The 22233-nt window shown below is 43.6% G+C and overlaps 2 protein-coding genes across 2 annotated transcripts in view; one reads left to right on the plus strand and one right to left on the minus strand.

Annotated features, from left to right (window-relative positions):
- Positions 1 to 12814, minus strand: part of LOC109868884 (E3 ubiquitin-protein ligase SH3RF3) — an 82295-nt gene extending 69481 nt beyond the window's left edge. The window contains exon 1 of the mRNA XM_031798391.1: positions 12246 to 12814. Coding sequence (XP_031654251.1) covers positions 12246 to 12620 — 375 coding nt within the window. The 5' untranslated portion in view covers positions 12621 to 12814. The remainder of the gene's footprint in view (positions 1 to 12245) is intronic.
- Positions 12815 to 16662: 3848 nt separating this feature from the next.
- LOC109868892 (tumor necrosis factor receptor superfamily member EDAR) overlaps positions 16663 to 22233 on the plus strand; it is a 49956-nt gene continuing 44385 nt past the window's right edge. The window contains exon 1 of the mRNA XM_020458639.2: positions 16663 to 16890. The gene's annotated coding sequence lies outside the window, so the exon portion shown is untranslated. The remainder of the gene's footprint in view (positions 16891 to 22233) is intronic.

Here is a 22233-nt window from a genome sequence, read left to right on the forward strand (position 1 = left end):
TAAGATACAACAAAATACTTGTTGGTCTGATGAGGAGCATTCAGACACTGCACTTGGACCATTTATGAAATGGTTTCTTCCAGTTATTGATAAGCATGAACCTATTAAGAAATTGACTGTTAGAGTTGTTAAGCCCCCATGGATTGATGAGGAATTGAAAAGCTGTATGGTTGAGAGGGACGAGGCACATCTGATTAGCAAACGTCATTTAAATTGAGAAATTATGTGACTTAACTGAACAAAAAGAAGAAACTGTATTATGAAAACAAGATAAATGACATAAGTATGACGGAAAAGCTTTGGAATATGTTCAATTAAATTATAGGTGGTTGACTAATTCAATTCCCTCTTTCATTGAATCAGATGGCTCATTTATCACAAAACCTTTTGATGTTGCCAGTTACTTCAATGACTATTTCAATGGCAAAGTAGGCAAACTTAGGAATGTAATGCCAACAACAAACTGTGAGACATCATATTCATTCATAAAATACCTAATAATGACAGAAAAGCATTGTAATTTTGAATTCTGTAAAGTTAGTGTGGTTGAGGTGGGAAAATTATTGTTGTCCATCAATAATGAGAAACCACCTGGTATTGACAGCATAGATGGAAAGCTACTGAGGATGGAAGCGGACTATATTGCCACTCCTATTTGACATCTTTTTTTATCTGTGTCTGGAAAATAATGTTTGTCTCAGACCTGGAGAGAAGCCAAAGTCATTCTGCAACCCAAGAATGGTAGCACACCCTTTACAGGCTCTAACAGCCGGCCAATCAACTTGCTGCCGACTCCTAGCAACATTTTGGAAAGAACTGTGTTTGACCAGATACAGTGCTATTTCTCTGTAAACAAATTAACAACTGACTTTCAGCATGCTTATAGAGAAGGGCACTCAATATATACTGCACTGACACAAATGACTGATGATTGGTTGAAATAAATTGATAATAAGAAGATTATGGGAGCTGTACTGTTAGACTTTGACATTATTAACCATAATGAGGGCTGGGGCAGTCACGAAATTTAACCAGCCGGTGATTGTCAAGCAAATAACTGTTGGTCTCACGGTAATTGACTGTAATTAACATAAACATATTTAGCATCTCCTGGCTTCCACATATGATGCAGACCTGATGCAGACCTTTGGAGCATCTACATTTTAAAAGTCTAATACATACATGTAATATAGCCTACACCTTCACAATAAACCCATTATTTATTTTAGACTGGTCTAAAGAAGCATGGTATGAAGAAAATGTAGTCTATTTCAGAAGAATAGAATAGCATACTCTAAGTTGTCCTTGTGTTAGGTCCTGATCTGGCTATGATATATGGTTGTGGGCTACACTAGTTCATTTAGCAGACAATATTTGTCACGCCTTGGTCATTGTATTTTGTGTTTTCGTTATATATTTGGTCAGGCCAGGGTGTGACAGGGGTTTATGTTATTGTATTTCGTATTGGGTTGTAGTATTTGGGATCGCGGCTGATTAGGGGTGTTGTATAGGCTTGGCTGCCTGAGGCGGTTCTCAATCAGCTGTCAGGTGATTCTCGTTGCCTCTGATTGGGAACCGTATTTAGGTAGCCTGATTTCGCTTTGTCTTTCGTGGGTGATTGTTCCTGTCTCTGTGTAGTTTCACCAGATAGGCTGTAATTAGGTTTCACGTTCCGTTTGTTGTTTTTGTATTTATTAGTTATTTTCATGTATCGCACTTTTCTTCATTAAAGACATGAGTAACCACCACGCTGCATTTCGGTCCGACTCTCTCTCAACAAACGAAGAACGCCGTTACAGAATCACCCACCACACACGGACCGAGCGGCGTGGTTACAGGCAGCGACCGCAGGAAAAGCGAAAGGAGGAATGGACATGGGAAGACGTATTGGATGGCAAAGGTTGTTACACTTGGGAGGAGATACTGGCTGGAAGAGATCGCCTCCCATGGGAACAGGTGGAGGCACTTAGGAGAGCAGAGGCAGCCGGAGATAAGAGCCGACGATACGAGGGAACACGGTTGGCAAGGAAACCTGAAAAGCAGCCCCAAAAATGTATTGGGGGGGGGGGCTCAGAGGGAGAGTGGCTGAGTCGGGTGTCAGACCTGAGCCAACTCTCCCTGCTAATCGTGAAGAGCAGTTGCAGTGGGAGAGGCTGCATCACTTGGAGAATTGGACATGGGAGGAGGAACTGGACGGAAAAGGACCCTGGGCTAAGCCTGGAGAATATCGCCGTCCCAAGGAAGAACTAGAGGCGGCTAAAGCAGAGAGGCGCTGGTATGAAGAGGCAGCACGGCGACGCGGATGGAAGCCTGAGAGTCGGCCCCAAAAATTTCTTGGGGGGGGGCTTACAGGGAGTATGGCTATGCCAGGTAGGAGACCTGCGCAAACTCCCTGTGCTTACCGAGGGGCTAAAGAGACCGGGCAGGCACCGTGTTATGCTAGTGAGCGCACGGTATCTCCAGTGCGGGTGCATAGCCCGGTACGGTTCATACCAGCCCTTCGTATTTGCCGGGCTAGAGTGGGCATCGAGCCAGGTAAGCTTGGGCAGGCTCGGTGCTCAAGAGCTCCAGTGCGCCTGCACGGTCCGGTCTATCCAGAGCCACCTCCACACACCAGTCCTCCGGTAGCAGCTCTCCGCACCAGGCTTCCTGTGCGTGTCCTCGCTCCAGTATCACCAGTGCCCGCACCACGCATCAGGCCTACAGTGCGCCTCGCCTCTCCTGCTCTGTCGGAGTCTCCCGCCTGTTCAGCACAGCCAGAGCCTTCCTTCCCTCCTGTGCTGTCGGAGTCTCCCGCCTGTTCAGCGCAGCCAGCGTTTTCCTCCTCTCCTGCGCTGTCGGAGTCTCCCGCCTGTTCAGCGCTATCAGAGCCTTCTCTCTCTACAGTGCTGCCGGAGCCTCCTGCCTGTTTGAAGCAGCCTGAGCTGCCAGTCTGCATGGAGCTGCCAGTCTGCAAGGAGCTGCCAGTCTGCAAGGAGCTGCCAGTCTGCAAGGAGCTGCCAGTCTGCAAGGAGCTGCCAGCCTGCATGGAGCAGTCAGAGCTGTCAGTCTGCAAAGAGCTGCCAGTCTGCAAGGAGCTGTCAGCCTGCATGGAGCAGTCAGAGCTGTCAGTCTGCATAGAGCAGCTAGATCCGCCAGTCAACCAGAATCTTCCAGATCTGCTAGTCAACCAGAATCTTCCAGATCTGCTAGTCAACCAGAATCTTCCAGATCTGCTAGTCAACCTGAATCTTCCAGATCCGCCAGCCAGCCAGGATCTACCGGAGCCTACTACCTACCTGAGCTTCATCTCAGTACTGGGCTTCCTCTCAGTACTGGGCTGCCCCCCAGTTCCGGGCTGCCCCTCAGTCCCGAGCGGCCCCTCAGTCCCGAGCGGCCCCTCAGTCCCGAGCGGCCCCTCAGTCCCGAGCGGCTCCTCAGTCCCGAGCGGCCCCTCAGTCCCGAGCTGTCCCTCAGTCCCGAGATGCCCCTCAGTCACGAGCTGCTCCTCAGTTCTGTGGGGTTCTGGGTGAGGACTATTAGGCCATGGTCGGCGCCGAGGGTGGATTATCCCAGGACGCGAAGGGGAGGAACTATGACATTTATGGAGTGGGGTCCACGTCCCGAGCCGGAGCCGCCACCATGGACAGACGCCCACCCGGACCCTCCCTATGGTTTTGAGGTGCGTTTGGGAGTCCGCACCTTGGGGGGGGGGTTCTGTCACGCCTTGGTCATTGTATTTTGTGTTTTCGTTATATATTTGGTCAGGCCAGGGTGTGACAGGGGTTTATGTTATTGTATTTCGTATTGGGTTGTAGTATTTGGGATCGCGGCTGATTAGGGGTGTTGTATAGGCTTGGCTGCCTGAGGCGGTTCTCAATCAGCTGTCAGGTGATTCTCGTTGCCTCTGATTGGGAACCGTATTTAGGTAGCCTGAGTTTCGCTTTGTCTTTCGTGGGTGATTGTTCCTGTCTCTGTGTAGTTTCACCAGATAGGCTGTAATTAGGTTTCACGTTCCGTTTGTTGTTTTTGTATTTATTAGTTATTTTCATGTATCGCACTTTTCTTCATTAAAGACATGAGTAACCACCACGCTGCATTTCGGTCCGACTTTCTCTCAAAAAACGAAGAACGCCGTTACAATATTTGCTTAGAATTCCATGGCATTATTTTATAGTATGTAGAATACAATTGAACAAAGCTGAATAAAATAGAAAGGATATTTTCTCCAAACGATTTGAGGGAGTGCGCACATGCTGTTATTCTGTGTTGAACGGTTAACACATAAATATTCCTATATGCTTCATTTAGAGTTGTTAATGTAACTTCAGTTGTTCTACAAACTTTGGGCTATATGTTTAGATTTTTAATATATTGTTAAGCCTGCATGATGAGATTCTAATGATGATTTGAAAAAAGTTGCTTGAAAGGCATGAGCTCTGCTTTGTTTATTGTGCAGGCTGTGAACACTGCATCAGTCACTCATTCACAATTTGACAAGCACTTGATAATGCCTAGAATTTCATGGCGGCATCCCCTTTGTGTGGTCGTAATGCACCCTAAAAAAATCCATGCCTTTTGTGGCCAGTGGCCGTTGTGCCCTTCTCCCTGAATGCTGTGTGCTCCATCATGGGATTGGGTCTTTCTCACAGGCTACAAGTGAAGACAGGCACATCGGGGACGCTACTGCACGTGTCCTTATCCAATTCCGAGGCGCATATTGAAGATATTGGAAGAACTGTCCACATTTGCTTTTCGTCAGCCAACAAGATGAGTAGGCCTAACGAACAGCAAATGCACTAGCCTATGTCAATCTACTATCCCCCATAGTACAAAAGTTGACCTATTATATTCTGTGTGAGAAATACATATTCCAAACATAGTCTGGGACAGATATAGGATGCGATAGATCCAAAATGAATATAACCACAAGCATCAAAAAATGTTTTTTACGCAATGTGGCTGACGCAACAGATCAGAACGTTTAGCTTAAAATGTTGATAAACTATTAGGGTATTTCTTCACATTATACGCGTAGCAATGCGCACACGGCAGTAGGCTATAAGCGCGAATGTTCCATTATCGGTAAACACCATTCTCAAAAGTGACCACAAATGCAGTTATGCATGTAATGCTTTTATTATAAAGGTGCATTTTATGGTGAATAGTATCTTCCCCAAACTTGAAACTCATGTGCTGCTTATATATGCCAGTTAGGCTCTACACCCCTTGTAAAGCAAATTAATGTTCTTAATCTTAAGAAGTTATTTTCCCACTTTAGTTGTGATACAAACCTTATTAAAACATATAGGCCTATAGGCTAGGGTACATGAGCTGTGTGACTATGATTTGAAAAAAGTATCAATAAAAAGGCATTGTTTCTTATGCTGGGCTTCATTCACAAGTGATAAAATATAATTCACAAGTGATAAGCTAATATTGTCACACATCAGAATATTCTTGATTTAATCTTGTCTTTACATATCGAAACAGGGGCAGCGGGATAAAATACATGTCATCTATGTACTTAAATAGTGTATGGAGGACGCTTTTCCCCGTGGTTTATTTTCATACCAGCCAGGTTGGCTATACTCCTGTTGTAAATATAAACAATGTGCTTAATATTAGGAAAGTTTAGAAATAAATATAGTAGGCCTAGCCTATAGAAAGCTGATGGGATCCTCCTCTTTTTAATAGAGGACATCAAAACTCTGTTTTCTCATACAATTGCATAGCTTATTGAAATGTTGAGCAACATGAGCTCATGGGCTCTCATGAAGTGTTTGATTAGATTTTCAAATACATTTGCATTGATGTCAGAGTGATTAGATGAACAATGGAGTGCTGAGTTCCAGGCAGTTATCAAGTTTAGTAGGCTGCTAATGAGCATCAGCAGCATCAGAGTTGGAGAAGCCTAATTACCGTGACTAAACGATCATGTGGAATTTGACTGCCTTCATGACTCGTGACCGCCGGTGTGGCGGTAATACGGTCACCGTAACAGCCCTAACTTTGATCTGCTGATGAAAAAAACGAACATGTTATGGCTTTTCAACCTGGATAGCTATCTATCTAATAGAACACAGAGGGTTTTCTTTAATGGAAGCTTCTCTAATAAAACAAGTGTGGTGTACTGCAGGGCAGCTCTCTTGACTCTCTTTTTTTCTAATAACCTGCCAATGGCATTAAACAAAGCCTGTGTGTCTATGTATGCTGATGATTACACCCTATACAAGTCAGAAACCACAGCTAGTGAAATTAGTGCAACCCTAAACAAAGAGTTGCAGTCAGTTTTAGAATGGGTGGCAAGAAATCTCAGGCTAGTCCTGAACATCTCTAAATGAAGAGCATTGTATTTGGTACAAATAATTCCCTACGTTCTAGACCTCAGCTGAATCTGATAATGAATAAGCAAGTTGAGGAGACTAAATTACTTGGTGTTACCTTGGATTCAGAGGCGGCAGGGTAGCCTAGTGGTTAGAGCGCAAGGTTGCAAGTTCAAACCCCTGAGCTGACAAGATACAAATCTGTTGTTCTGCCCCTGAACAGGCAGTTAACCCACTGTTCCTAGTCTGTCATTGAAAATAAGAATTTGTTCTTAACTGACTTGCCTAGTTAAATAAAGGTAAAATAAAAAATAAAATTGTAAACTGTCATGGTCAAAACATATTGATTCAATGGTTGTTAAGATGGGGAGAGGTCTGTCTGTGATAAAGAGATGCTCTGCTTTTTTGACACCACACTCCACAAACCAAGTCCTGCAGGCTGTAGTTTCATCTTATCCAGTCATTTGGTCAAATGCTGCAAAGGAGGACCTAGTTAAGCTGCAGCTGACCCAGAACAGAGCGGCACATCTTGCTCTTCACTGTAATCAGAGGGCTAATATCAATACTATTCATGACTGTCTATCTTGGCTAAAAGTAGAGGAGAGACAGACTGCATCACTTCCTGTTTTTATAAGAAACATGAATGTGTTAAAAATGGCAAATTGTTTGCGTTGTCAACTTACACATAGCTCTGACACACACACTTACCCCACCAGACATGCTACCAGGGGTCTTTTCACAGTCCCCAAATCCAGAACAAATTTAAGAAAATGTACAGCCATGATTGCATGGAACTACTTTCCATCTCAGATTGCCCAAGAGAACAGCAAACCTGGTTTAAAAGAATTATAATAAAGCAACACCTCACAACACCTTTCTCCTATTTCACCAAGATATTTTGTGTGTATGCACTGATATTTAGGCTGTGTGTGATGTTTTAAATGTATGTAGTTCTGTCCTTGAGCTGGTCTTGTCTATTAATGTTCTGTATTATGTCATGTTTCATGTGGACCCCAGGAAGAGTAGCTGCTGCTTTCGCAACTGCTAATGGGGATACTAATAAAAAACGAAAATACCAAATACATAGGATATGCGGTATGCTGCCTGAAAAAATAATTGTTTACCACATTCTTGTCAGGATTCGCCTTTTATATCGCCATTGCTTTTGGCGGGAAAGAGCAAGAGACATTCAACTTTGACCCTGTTGTTGTGATCGTTGTCATAGTAACCTGCGTGACACGCAACCTCGTGACAGCACTGTTTTCATTTTTTCACAATCACAGAAGTAAGTCAGCAGCTCTCCATACTTGTAAATCATTTGTAAATAGTTACCTTGTAATATGTTAATTTTCCTATCATGGTGAAAGAAAAAAAAGGTTGAGAGGCAGTAACAGTCCAGTAAGTCAGTTCATTACCATGGAGATCAGTCATCTCCAAAATCAACAACCTGACACTCATTACATACACATTACACATTACCTTTACTAAAACTTCATTAATACCACATTAATACTGCATTAATACTGCATGTGTCTGCTTGCCTTCAATGTGCTCTCCATATCAGAGGCTCTCCCTGTGGGCTGAGCTGTGTGTGTACTGTATATTTAAGTGTGTGTGTTTGTGTGTGTCAGCAAAGACAAAAGGTCCCCTCTGAATCCTCTCTGCCCTTTATCCCCTGCTTCGAACTGGAACAGCAGCAGTCCCACGCGCGCGGACACACACACACACACACACACACACACACACACACACACACACACACACACACACACACACACACATTAAATTATATTCTTGCTCCTTAATTAATAAATGATGAGGGTGTAAGTGTTCAGTGGAATAAAGCACAGCTACGGTTGGCTGTCTAGTCTGTAGGGGACATCTCTCTTGCAATTTTTCTCCCTCCCTCTCTGTCACACACACACACTCATGAAAATGACTGTCGAAAGCATTCCTCACAGAGCTAAAGGATTGCAGCAAGAGAAAGAGAGAAAAAGAGAGAGAGAAATAGAGAGTATGTGTGTGTGTGCGTGTGTGTCTGCGTGCGCGTGTGTGTGTGTGGACATGTTTTACGATACTTGTGAGTACCAAGTCCTAACAAGAATAGTAAACCAACTAAAATGTAAAAAGGTGAGGATATTTTGCCAGTCCACACTTATAAAAAGGCTATTTAGGCATAGGGATTAGGTTAAGGGTTAGAATTAGGGTTAGGGTTAGGGGTTAGGGTTAGAATTAGGGTTAGCGGTTAATGTTAGGGTTAGAGTTAGAATTAGGGTTAGGGGTTAAGGTTAGAGTTAGAATTAGGGTTAGGGGTTAAGGTTAGGGTTAGAGTTAGGGGTTAATGTTAGGGTTAGAGTTAGGGTTAGGGGTTAATGTTAGGGGTCAAGGTTAGGGGTTAAGGAAAATAGTTTATGAAGTTGAATGGGAATCAATTGTTGATCCCCAAAAAACTCCTCACAATTATAGTAATACATAGCTGTGTGTGTGTGTGTGTGTGTGTGTGTGTGTGTGTGTGTGTGTGTGTGTGTGTGTGTGTGTGTGTGTGTGTGATGGTGTCAGTGGTGGCAGCTGTGTCCTCCTCTCTTGTCAGAAGTAAAAGCTTCTATGAAACTTTAATGTCAGTCTGTCTGCCTGAACTCAGATACAAAACAAACACTCCAACCCCCTCTGCTGCTATTAGTGTAGTAGTAATGTAAGGTGGTGGTCTGCGCTGCCCTGTCATCACCAGGGTGTGTTACTAATGGCAGCAGAGATCAAGGCTCAGGACTACCTGTAAATACAGGTGAACATACTTCAAAGCCTTGGTCTGTGGGTGGTGATGTCACCATGAGGCACCTCTGAAACTCAGCGGGGGAAAGGCTGACCTCAAAAACATACCCCCCCCCCCAGAACAGAACAGCTTCAATTCATTGGGCATGGACTCTACAAGGCCTCGAAAGCATTCCACAGGGATGCTGGCCCATGTTGACTCCAATGCCTCCCACAGTTGTGTCAAGTTGGCTGGATGTCATTTGGGTGGTTGACCATTCTTGAAACACTCTAGAAACTGTTGAGTGTGGAAAAACCCAGCAGCTTTGCAGTACTTGACACAAACCGGTGCGCCTGGCACCTACTACCAAACCCATTCAAAGGTACTTACATATTTTGCCTTGCTCATTCACCCTCTGAATGGCACACATACACAATCCATGTCTCAATTGTCACGAGGCTTAAAACTCATTATTTAACCTGTCTCCTCCCCTTCATCTACACTGATTGAAGTGATTCAAAAAGTGACATCAATAAAGGATCATATCTTTCACCTGGATTCACCTGGTCAGTCTATAGCTCTATTGGCACTGGACTAGTATTACTATAGAATGTCCATTATGTAATTATTACCCCAGCATGTCCGTTTTACAGTCGATGATTCGGGAAGGGATTAGTTTTACCAAGCTGCCCCTGTAATTATTTGTTTTCCTCATTCAACATGTACCGGTATGACGGCAGCCTGGAGGCTCCTGTAGAGTGAAGATATTTCACATGTACAGGGATAGCCTAATGTTGGCCTAATGGTCTTCAGTTCAGAGAAAGTCCAAACAATAACCAATAAGAAGCATGAACTGTAACCTATGCAGACATTTAATTAACTGACGTATTTGGTCATTTATCAGTTCACTGGGACAATATCGTCCACTTCATCTTTTAAAAGACAAACATGGTACTAGGAAAGTTCATATGTGACAAAACAGATTCATATGTAGGCGACGTGCAACACTTTGTTTTAACAATACATCTGTTCCCATGTTCTTACCCAAACGGGTTGCAGCACCTGATAAACTGTAATATCCCTTCAAATACTGGGATGACGACTCGCACATGATAAGTATTATCAGAGGATTTGGGAGATTGACGAAAACAGTAGGTTTTTAGGGCTGGAATAAATTCTTCCTGCCAAGTAAAAATGACTGACGCGGCAGATTCGGACAGGACTAAATTACGGATGTGATTTATGCTTGTGCACAAAATGATATTACCTGAGCTCCCCCACTGAAACGTGTACCGTCCGGTTTATGGTTTATGTCATGGAAAGAGCAGGTGTCCTTTATGTGTTGTATACTCATTGTACATACACACACATTGCACACCATATCTACGTCCTGTGGAGTTTGGGTAGTGAATATATGTGATGTTCGCAAACGATTCGTTCATTTTGATAGACTAATTTGAGTGACTTCAGAGTCATGACTAGTTTTTCTGAGTCACTCGTTCATTTTAGTCGTTCCTTTGACCTGCTGGCCGCAATGAATTCTACAGTATGATTAATGTGCGCTCCTCCGGTGACTTCAGAGACGTGCTCCGGTCAACAACTGTCTGTCATATCATTATGCGCACAGACAAAGTAGATCACGCTGCAGGCAGTATATAGAAGAAAGAAAGATGTGTATAACTGGTAATTGATCGCATGGTGCAAGAATGAATGAATGCAATTAATTGATTATTGAATGTTTTGATGGACCCAGCTTTGTATGGCCAAAACATACACAGCCTCTTCTCAACACTCGAACTCGAGAGCGAATCGTCTGGGGTGCACCCACTTGGCGAAAGATATTGTGCTAATCACCCCAAGCAATGCATTCCTCCAAGAGTCGTTCACAATCTAGTCCGGTTGCGGCCACAACTAGACCTCGTTTTCAATTGTACCAATAAATCATCTTATTTGTATGCCTAGCAATAAACAACTTCACATCGTTTAAAGCACAATTACAAATCTCAGGCAAAATGACAGCTCCAATAAGCCCTTTATGGGGAACGACATGTGAACGAGAGGCTTGTATAATTATTACTATTTCGAAATTTTCAGTTCATTGTTCGCGGACAGTAGGTCCTGCGTGCTCTTGGCATTACTGACTCAAATGAACGAAATTAGTTGAAAGATTGGATTCAGTAAAAAAGAGCCGAACTTCCCATCAATTAGGTGGGAGAGAGGGAGAGGTTGTGAGTGTTTTCTACTCCGAGTCTCCAGAGTGTCCTGCTCTCACAAAGGAGCTAAAACAAACAGTGACTGGTCAGAGAGAGAGAGAAAGAGAAATACATTGAGAGACAAAGAGTGGGGGAGAGTAAGCGTTCCAGTACTCAACTCACGATGAGTGTTTAGAGTCTACTGCTTCTGCTAGTGGTTCTATCTGGCAGGTCAGCTGCCTGCAGCCCACCACACACTCTCTCAGTCATGGGCTCATGTTCAATAGTCACCCTGCTCCCCTTCAGAGGATTGAGAAGTGTGAGAATAAAAGGCACTCTTAATGACATGATCTGGCCTATTGGCCAAAGACTTGGCATGCTATGACATGGAGCTGAAAGCATTAACAAATCTGTTACCTGCCTATAAAACATCCATACAGTATAGTCCCTAACATCCAAAACCCTTAGGATACTGTTAATAAACCTAGAGTAGCTTATATTTAAAGGCCCACTGTGCTGGCTGTCATTGTTCAGCCTCCGTTATGAAACATATGCAACTGTCGGCCTGCTGCATCTCTAGACTACCTGAACACAGCACAGCCATGCCACTGAGGTAACTAAATCATATCTTGCAGCTATACCTCGCTTGTCTGTCTAGCAATAACATGAATAGCACAGGTGACTGTATCTCTTACTTTCTCTCTCTCTATACCCCCTCCCCTCCCCTCTCTTTCCCTCTCTCTCTCTCCATAGCTCAATTCTGTCTAATTGTGTCTTTAGCTGCAGGAGTTGGGGGTAGAGCACACATAGGAAATCTTTCAACACATTAGTGTGTGAAATGAGATTTCCCAAACAGATTCTCAGTTGTCCAGCTATGCAACCCCACCACCCCAACACATGTATACAGCAACTCGGTTCTTCAGAATTCTAGCCAAGGAACATTCTGTACAGCAAGTTGGCAGCCAACCAGTCCAAATACCAAGTAGCAGAGCTAAGTACCTTGACGGGGGAGCTCCTTGTGGCCACCGGCAGGTCCCTGATCCCACTGCCCGGGGGAGAGGCGCTGATCCCGGCTGCACAACCCAATGACTCTCCGCCCCCCACCTGGGACTGCCTGGTACTGCCTGCATTCCGTGGCCGCTGTTTGATCCCGTCCAGCAGGCGGACCAGCAAGATATTCGCGGGGAGGTCGTCCACCTCACAGCCGACTAGGATGCGACATTCGGGACATCTCAGTTCGTTTCTGGAGCTGACTATGTTCTCCAAGCAGCGGCGACAGAAGGTGTGTTGGCAAGGCAGGACTTTAGCTGTAGTGTCCAGCCTTTCCAAACATACTGAACACTCCAGCAAATCCAACAGAGACGACTCGTCCATCTCACTCTGCGAATATTCCTTACCGATTATTATTGACGTTAACCGAGTGGGTGTTGGTTTCTGATTTCGCGTTTAATGCACCAGAAACTGAAGAATACATATCGGCGTAGGCTGTTTAAAAGCGCAATCTGTTGTGCTATTTCCCCGAACTGAGCCCGTTAAGGCAACCAGGCAACCCCTCTCTCTCTTCTCGCTCTCTCTGCTTGCTCTCCCTCGCGCAGCTGTGCAGATTGCAGTGAGGTCACGCTCTCATCTCTCTCTCTCTCTCTCTCACACACACACACCATATGAAGGAGGTGAGAGAATTGGGAATCAAACTGACCGTTAATTCTTTACAATTAGCACCCTACCAGTTATTCATTCATACAGCTAGGCTACCTATATGTGTCAGATGGGTATAGGTTAAAGGTGCTCAGTGAGGCCAACCAGAGAGAGGTGATAACCAGTGATTATAAGGCTGTGTGAGAGAGCAGAGCTCTGTGTGTGATAATGAAACAGTTGTGTGGGTTTCAGAGTGGAGAATGCATATCATCAGAAATAATGCAACACAGATTAACACCAAAAACCTGTCACCATCGTCTGGGATGCGCTCCAGAAATAGTAGTGTTGGAACACAGGTTTATCTTTAGGTGTTATAAATCATGTGTAAAGTCAATAACCAAAGTGTATCAGATATTTGGTGGACTCTGTTAGGAGAGTGGGATGGTAGGTTACTCTACCACAAAATAACCAATGGACGATGATAGATACTCAATAAAAAAACACATAAATCAGAGCAGACAGATGTGTGAAGACACTGCCACCCCCCGGACAACTAGATAAATAATAGTTAGTCTGTCTTTTCTTGTGGACGGTAGGTAAGGTAGCCAAGTATTGTTGGTAACAGAGGGGTTATTCTGCCGCCTGCTGGTGAAATGTTGAACTAATCAATAACCCAGATGTTTGGATGAAGCTACAATAGAATCTCATTTTTTCTGTGAGGTTTCAGTTCATTTTGACCTCAATACATATTTTAACTGCTTGAGCTTATATTATAAGATCTAATGCTTTTGGACTGAACACACACACACACACACATTCCTAGTTGCCATCTAAACCATGTTTCTGATTATGAGCAAATCTGGTCTGAAACGACACCATGATGCACTCCTGTTGCCCAGAGCCTTATACGGAATAGAGTGCGATTTCAGATGCAGCCTTAGTTTCTGTTGCTGTTAGAGCCTCATGGCTGAGGGAGCAGAAGGTCTGTCAGCTGCACAGAACCGTCTCTCTCTACCTGTCTCTGCCTGTCTCTACCTGCCCTTTTCTCACGTTTAACTCCTGCCCCCGGGGAAAGCTGTGTTCCTCAGATCTGACATCCTGCCTGGCTGATGTTCTCTACCACACACAGAGACGAGCACAGGGCCTAAACCTCCTGATGCACAGGTAGTGTGTGTGTTTGTGTGCGTGTGTGCGTGTGTGTGTGGAATCATGTAGAGAAAACAGTTACATTTTTTCACGTTGACAATTCACGTTGATACATTTATCCAATACAAATGCTATATTTAAAGCTTACTGTACATCAATAATGTTATATTATCATTGTATCTTGATGTATAGCGTTTTAATTGTATGTAACCTATAGGTATAGGCTAGCCTCCTCTCCTCACCCAATGCCCTTTCATTGTGGAAACTAGGTTAGCCAACGATGCAGTCAATATGGTAATGAAATCTGCTCTCCTGTTGAGGGGCATAGTGATTAGAGGACAACATACACATGTGTGTGAGTGTGTGTGTCTGTGTTGGTGTGTGTGGACGAGTAGTTAGAGGAGAGGATCAAAAATGCCCACCTTTACAGAGTAGACCTACCCATCATGCATAGCATCAGGAGCCAGCAATCCCTGTGACTTTTGATTTTTACATTTTTACCATTTTAAAATTGATTGAAAATTCGAAACATACAACATACTTGCAGTGAAGCCGCTCAACAGCCACATCATACCAGTCATCCAACAGATTGCCAGCAGCATACCACCCTGCATACCACTGCTGGCTTGCTTCTGAAGCTAACCAGGGTTGGTCCTGGTCAGTTCCTGGATGGGAGACCAGATTCTGCTGGAAGTGGTGATGGAGGGCCAGTAGGAGGCACTCTTCCCTCTGGTCTGTGTAGGGTGCTGTCTTTCAGATGGGATGTTAAATGGGTGACCTGACTCTCTGAGGTCATGGGTCAAGATCCTATGGCACTTATTGTAAGAGTAGGGGTGTTAATCCTGGTGTCCTGGCTAAATTCCCAATCTGGCCCTCAAACCATCACAGTCACCTAATAATCCCCACTTTGCAATTGGCTCATTCATCCCCCTCCTCTCCCCTGTAACTATTTCCCAGGTTGTTGCTGCAAATAAGAATGTGTTCTCAGTCAACTTACCTGGTAAAATAACAGATAAATAAAACAATTCCCATTCAGAGCGACACACAGAAGCATCCAGGGTCAATTCCCTGCTCTACCATCAGGCCAAAAAACATTAACCTGAACCCCCCCACAATTCCTCAATAGCTGTCCCTCACTATTACATGAATGTATGTGTTTCTTTGAATGAGAGTGTGTGTGTACAAACACATGCATGGCATTAGTTGTAAAAACACTGCCACTTAGTGTCATTCAAATGTACTTTATATTATGTTTTATTTTGTATCTTTGACCATCATCTCCCACACAGCAGCTCCACTCCCACTTGTCTCCACTCCCACATACCAACCCTCAGCTTCCCTCAGCCCATCCCAATCCCTGTGATTTGCATGTCTTAATACACAGTTTCAACTTTAAATAGAGAGATATCTGTGATATTTGTTTGGTTTCAGTAGCTAGATAACATCTTCCTATTTCTGCTGCCATTATGAAAGAGCTGATATTGGCCTTATCGCTGTTGGCTTTAGAAGACAGCTGACTGGGTTTCTGTTTTCTCTGGCTGTGGTCCTGTGGTAATAGTGATCTGGGGTAAAGTAATATGATAGGTGTTTTCATCCCAGTGATGCTCTGTTGCTCTCCGCTGGTCTGTCTGTCTGTCTCTCTCTGTCTCTCGCTCTCTCTCTCTGTCTGTCTGTCTGTCTGTCTGTCTTGTCTTGTCTTGTCTTGTCTTGTCTTGTCTTGTCTTGTCTGTCTGTCTGTCTGTCTGTCTGTTAGGAAGGAAGGAGCTCCTGTAAGGATCAGAGGAGAGGGCCACCGGGCTCAAGGCTGCCAGAGTGAGAGAAAGAGAGAGAGGGAGAGAGAGAGAGAGACAGGGAGACAGAGAGAGAGACAGAGAGAGAGACAGAGAGATAGAGAGAGAGAGGGGGGGGGGGGGGTTAGCTCTTCAAACACACCATTCTCTCCTCAGAAGCGCCAAGCACCTCTTTAATCTGCTCTTTCCTGCAGAGGAGCTGAGAGGAAGGGGAATAGAGAGACCGGACAGAGTTGATAGGAGAGAAACAGGCAGCTGGACAGTGGTGGAGTCTCTTTGGTCAGTTCTTGTGCCTCAGGTAAAGTTCAGGGTTCGGTTCGGTCCGTCCTAAACTGGTGCTGATGGGTAAACAAACCAAAAAATAAATATCACATTAAGGAACATTTGAAATCTGATCCTTAGATAAATGAACCACAATCTGAATCCTTCATGTCTTTTAAAGCTCAAAGTATGACACGTAATGCTTCCTTTTTATTGATGGATCTACAACACTGATACCGGATAAAAACACAACCCCCTCCTCTCCCTCTCTCTATCTCGCTATTTCTTTATCTCTCTCTCTCAGTTGGATGACTGGCACACTGATGAAAGGATAGATTCAGATAAATGGATTCATGAAATTGTTCTGTCTCACCACATCAGTAGCCTAACTGTACTGTAGCTTCTGCTATCCTACACGAATTCAATTGGCTACCCTAAGAGGAGCTTTAATGTTTGGGGTTCACCTCTAGATGTCGTTGTGGAGTAATGGAGCCACATATAGGCTACAGTTCGTTTACCTGCATCAGGTTTACCTCATCTTCTGGGGCGGGGAAAACTTATATTTTTCTCTGTGAAGAGGAGCTACTCTGGATCACCGGGCATGCACACGGCGGACTGAAGACAGAGAGATTAACGGAGGATCTGTTACAGAGGTTTTGATATCGGTGATGCTTGTCAGACTCACCAATACAGTCTAATCATTAGGCTACAGCAGTCCGTGCTGACAGACCACAGCATTGCTCCGACCATCACTCTGTCGTGGAGATACACCCCGCAAGACCTGTCCCGTCGAAAACCCGCTCTACACGCAGGTAAGGCGCTCTGGAATGTAAAGCGGGATTGCTGCAAGATTTGGGGAAATTCCTGGAGCATTTATGCTACAGACACATGTAGCCTACTTAACAGTAATTTTATCTTTCGAAAAGAACTGCATGCATTACGATGTTTGTCAGAAATGTAGCAAAAAAAATGTCAGATAAGTTTGGCAAATGGACAACATCGAAATGTTCTCCAGTTTTAAATAGGCATGTTTTTCTGCTTTAAAGATTTGATAATCAAGTAATTGCTTCAAACCGGAGGTTGGTTGTTTTTTCACATGGCAGTTCATAGTAGCCTGGACCATGTAGTAATAGAGCGCAGTGTATGAGTGGATATATAGGTCGTTAAGTGGTGGGTTACATAGTAAGAACGTTTAGGACACCAGGTCTATTACTGAATCCATTAGACCTCTAGCCTACCATCTTCGAGGTAATTGTTACATTAAGGGAGCATGGGATCATAGTTCATTCTCATCTTCCTGAGAGAGACAACGGGTTCTGAGACAGCGGCGGGTCCTGGTCCCAGTGTGTGGTTTGTGTAGTTTGCTCTCCTCATAATTGTTTTGACGGTGCCGCCTGGCTGTCGCCCTCCCCGGGCCCTGGGGGAAGTCCAGGGCGCAGACAGGCAGCCTAGGCCGGCCTCGACATGCTGAGTCCTGCCGCTTTCTGACGTCTGGAGCTTTGAACAACTGCTGCAGCGCTCACGGTGGAAATCAATCCCTTTTTCTCTCTGTCTCTGCTCCTCTGTCCCTCTCTGCCCCCAGCACACCGCCGCAGACTTTCATGTTTGAGTTAGAAAGGAAAAAGACAAGAAGAAACGGGAGAAAGAAGATGTAAATTATCTTCAAAAGCGAGTGTGGCGCCGCGGGATTAAGTGGATGAAAGGATATAGCCTACTGATGCAGTAGCCTAATAACAAAAAACACACAGCATTGGTCATATTAAGAACATAGGCATATGATTTTTTATTTTTTTAAATATAAAAATCATGCGTAATGATTATGCTCTTTTGAAGGTCTAGGACTATATATAACAGGCCTAATATATTCAGTTTACAAATGAATGCAGATTTCTGTAGAACAAACACATGCAATCAGCTCATGTTAATATCCCTTCTCCAGACACATGGCAGAAATGTATAATATTATGCCAGATAATATTTAAACAAAATGTAGCCTAATATATATTGAAATGTAACAAGTTTTTAAGCAGTTTCTGTGACTGCGCTCATCTCAGTTCCCACTGTAGGCTATCATCACAGGAGGAAAGAGTTCCTGAATATTTTGACCTCAGATCAAACAGGATGTTGAACTCCTTATCAGTAGATGTGTAGATAGATAATGTATGTTCTATGCATCAATTAACTTACAGTAGTAATTATGAGAGAAGACGGAGTAGAGGCAGAGAGGTCACTGCTCGCTCTCTCTCTCTCTCTCTTCTTCTGTATGGCTGGCTGTTTAAGGCTACAGAGACGTTGTCAGTCCATCAGACCAAATCCCAAGGTCCTATAACCCACTGCTCTGAGTCCTCTTACACACTAGAGGCCAGCCTCAAACTAGGGAAGCCTGGTTCTTAACAAGGCTACAGATGCCGTAATCATTCTACACTAAACACAAATAGGCTGACAGACAGAGAGTCAGTCGTTATGCTGTCATGCTAAATAATAAGGAATAGAGAAAAGCAGACAGAAACAGTTTTGCCCACCTACTAATGTGTTAGAGAGACAAAGAGACACAGTAAATTACCCTGCCCACATACAGTATTAACACTCAGTAGACAAAGAGAGAGACGAAGGAGATATGGAGGGAGACGTTCTGCCCCAGTGGAGGTAAAGAAGGAGAGAGGGATCAGGGAGAGGAGACGATGAAAGACAGATCACCGTCAGATAGAAATCAAAGGGGCTACTGAGTGTAACTGCTGAAGTGTGTGTGTGGGTGTGTGCGTGCGTGCGTGTGTGGTGTCTCCTTTTCATGTGCGTTAAGAATTTGTTTTTCCTGCTCTCTGAGAGGGGAGCTGACAATCAGTCTGTAATTAAAGCAATCAGAAGATGAAGAGACTACACCAGACACACATGCACGCTCACAGTTGTAGCAGTACAACCCTGTGATAATATGAACCTGTTTAAGTCTGGGAGTTTAGTTTTCAGAAAACATGGAAACAATCAGATTTTAGCTTTATCACCATGAATCATCTGAAGCTATTTATTTATTTAACCTTTATTTAACTAGGCAAGTCAGTTAAGAACAAATTCATATTTACAATGACGGCCTACCTGGGCCAAACCCTAACCCAGACGACACTGGGAAAATTGGGCACCGCCCTATGGGACTCCCAATCACGGCTGGTTGTGATACAGCCGGGAATCAAACCAGGATCTGTAGAGACGCCTCTAGCACTGAGATGCAGTGCCTTAGACCGCTGCACCACACAAGAGCCCAAAAGAGGGTAGTCTTTCACTAGATGAATCTATCTCTATCCCTTCCAGCCCTTTCTCTCTCCCAACTGCTGGTGAGTGTGTGGGTGCATTTCAATGTATGTTTGATACCTGTGTTGTTTGTTTTCAATAGAACTTTCCAGCCAACAAACTGGAAGCAGTAGGATGGTGTGTGTCTGTGTGTGTGTATGTGTGTTTTTGTGTGTGTGTGTATTTATTTGTGTGTGTTTGCACACATGCACGTGTATGTGAGAAAGGATTTAGTTGGGTTCTTGAGTGCATCTCCTTCCTGATTGATGAGAGTGAGAAGCCATTTCCTAATCTGACAGAGTCATTATCGACTCACAGTAAATATCCATTACGGGGTTAAACATTCATTTCCGTCACATCCTTTAGGTGACAGATCCCATCTGTTACCACTGAGTTCCTGATCAGGGAACTGGGGTGAGGGTTAGAGAGAGATAGGGTTAATGTAGAGGAAGGGAATTTGGGATATCATAAGGGTTCTGCGTTATGGTTATGGGGAGGGTTGGGGATTGGGGAACAGAGAGGTGCAAACCTTTTTTAAACTAACCTTGGGCACTATTCAATCAAATCTGTTTACCAGGTTTACAGAACCAACTTCAAAACATATTTTGCTACAAGAGTGAACATTAGGAATCACGTAGAAAGTTAAACTAGACTGGATATCTAGGATCATTCTGAACATTCATCACTTTAGGGGAAGAATAGGGTATCTGTCTCATCCTGTGGTATTGGTAGAATATTTCCCAGTGTTCCCTATAGCAGTGTACCAAACTCGGTCCTGAATCAGCTGTGTAATGCTAAGGCAAAAAACAAAACCATGCCTTATAGAGTTCATAGCTGTCACCCTGTTCTGACAAAGACACAGAGAGCCCCACACATAGACAATATATCAGGTTCTATATCTATTGCTCCACATCTGTCAATCATTGTTAGAGAGAGAGAGAGGGAAGGAGAGATGGAGAGAGAAAGAGTGATAGCGAGAGGGAGTGAGAGAGAGACAGAGAGAGACAGAGGGATAAAACCCCATCCTAACCCTACTAGGACGATGCTTTTTACCTTGCTCTCCGCTACATCTAAATAAGGCTGTAGTTTTGGCGCCTACCTACCACTAGTGTGTGTGTGTGTGTGTGTGTGTAGATGATTGCCCCTGCTGCGTCTCTAGGGGGACTTTCCAATAGATTAGTCTGTCTGAATACCAACACTGACAACCCTGACAGGGTCACTAATGACTTAATAACAGTTAATAGTTAGAGATAATTGTAACTGTTAGATCAGATGAAGTATACACTGGCTACTATTCACTCTGATTTACTGCTGTAATGGAAGACTATTGTTGCAAATAACTAATGCAGTATAAAGTGCTCAAAGTGTTTTACATTGTTCATTGGAGGGTGAGATACATCCCGAATTAAACTGTGTGCCAGGATGTTACTAGAATGCTAAATCACCTTCAATCAACATGGTACTGATAAATGCAGCTGCTCAACCTGCTCCATACTGCTAATTAGTGATGGTTATTGAGAGAGTGACAGATAGAGAGAGAGAGAGAGATAAAGAGGTAGGAGGAGGGAGGGATGTTAGAGGGAGAAGAGAGAGAGAGAGAGAGAGGGGAACAGGTTTAGTGAACAGAACCAGAAAACAATGACATTTTTCGAGGGACAGAATCAGAACCGGGAACGAAAGTGATCTATAGTGTTCCGGAAGAGATCTGTTATTTTGTGCGTGTATAGTGTTCCAGAAGGGATCTGTTATTTTGTGCGTGTGTAGGCTACCTGTCCCTCCCCTTCCAAAGCATAGCCTACTACTGACGTTAGTAGTCTAGTAGACTATGATTGAGAAAAATAACAATGGAAAACCACACCCGCAATAAGCCACGCCTCCAGCATGAGGTGTTGAAAGCAATTTAGGAGCTTTAAAAAAAATTAATAATAATAATATAAATAAAAAATATAAATTCAACATGTAAAGTGTTGGTCCCATGTTTCATGAGCTGAAATAAAAGGTCCCATAAATGTTCCATTCGCATAAAAAGCTTATTTCTGCACAAATGTATTTACATCCCTGTTGGTGAGCATTTAGTGTCCTTTGCAGTGGTGGTTCTAGCTTGGGCGAACCCCACCTTCAGCATGGCATGCAAATGAGCAATAGAAAACCAATCGCGCAAATGTCACCATTCCGATAAAAAAAAATATATATATATATATATATATATGAGGTTGATCGATTAAGCGGCATGGCTACCTGTTATTCGAGTGCAGCAAGGAGCCAAGGTAAGGTGCTAGCTAGCATTAAACTTATTTTTATAAAAAACATTCAATCTTAACATAATCACTAGTTAACTACACATGGTTGATTATATTACTAGTTTATCTAGCTTGTCCTGCTTTGCATATAATCAATGCGGTGCCTGTTAATTTATCATCGAATCACAGCCTATTTCACCAAACGGGGGATGATTTAACAAGCGCATTCGCCAAAAAAAGCACTGTCGTTGCACCAATGTGTACCTAACCATGAACATCAATGCCTTTCTTAAAATCAATACACAAGTATATTTTTTGAACCTGCATATTTTGTTAATATTGCCTGCTAACATACATTTCTTTTAACTAGGGAAATTGTGTCACATCTCTTACGTTCTGTGCAACAGAGTCAGGGTATATGCAGCAGTTTGGGCCGCCTGGCTCGTTGCGAACTGTGCGAAAACCATTTCTTTCTAACAAAGACCGTAATTAATTTGCCAGAATTGTACATAATTATGACATTACATTGAAGGTTGTGCAATGTAAGAGCAATATTTAGACTTAGGGATGCCACCCATTAGATAAAAGACGGAACGGTTCTGTATTTTACTGAGAGAATAAACATTTTGTTTT

This window comes from Oncorhynchus kisutch, linkage group LG2 (assembly GCF_002021735.2).
Source record: "Oncorhynchus kisutch isolate 150728-3 linkage group LG2, Okis_V2, whole genome shotgun sequence".
NCBI classification, from domain to species: Eukaryota; Metazoa; Chordata; class Actinopteri; order Salmoniformes; family Salmonidae; genus Oncorhynchus; species Oncorhynchus kisutch.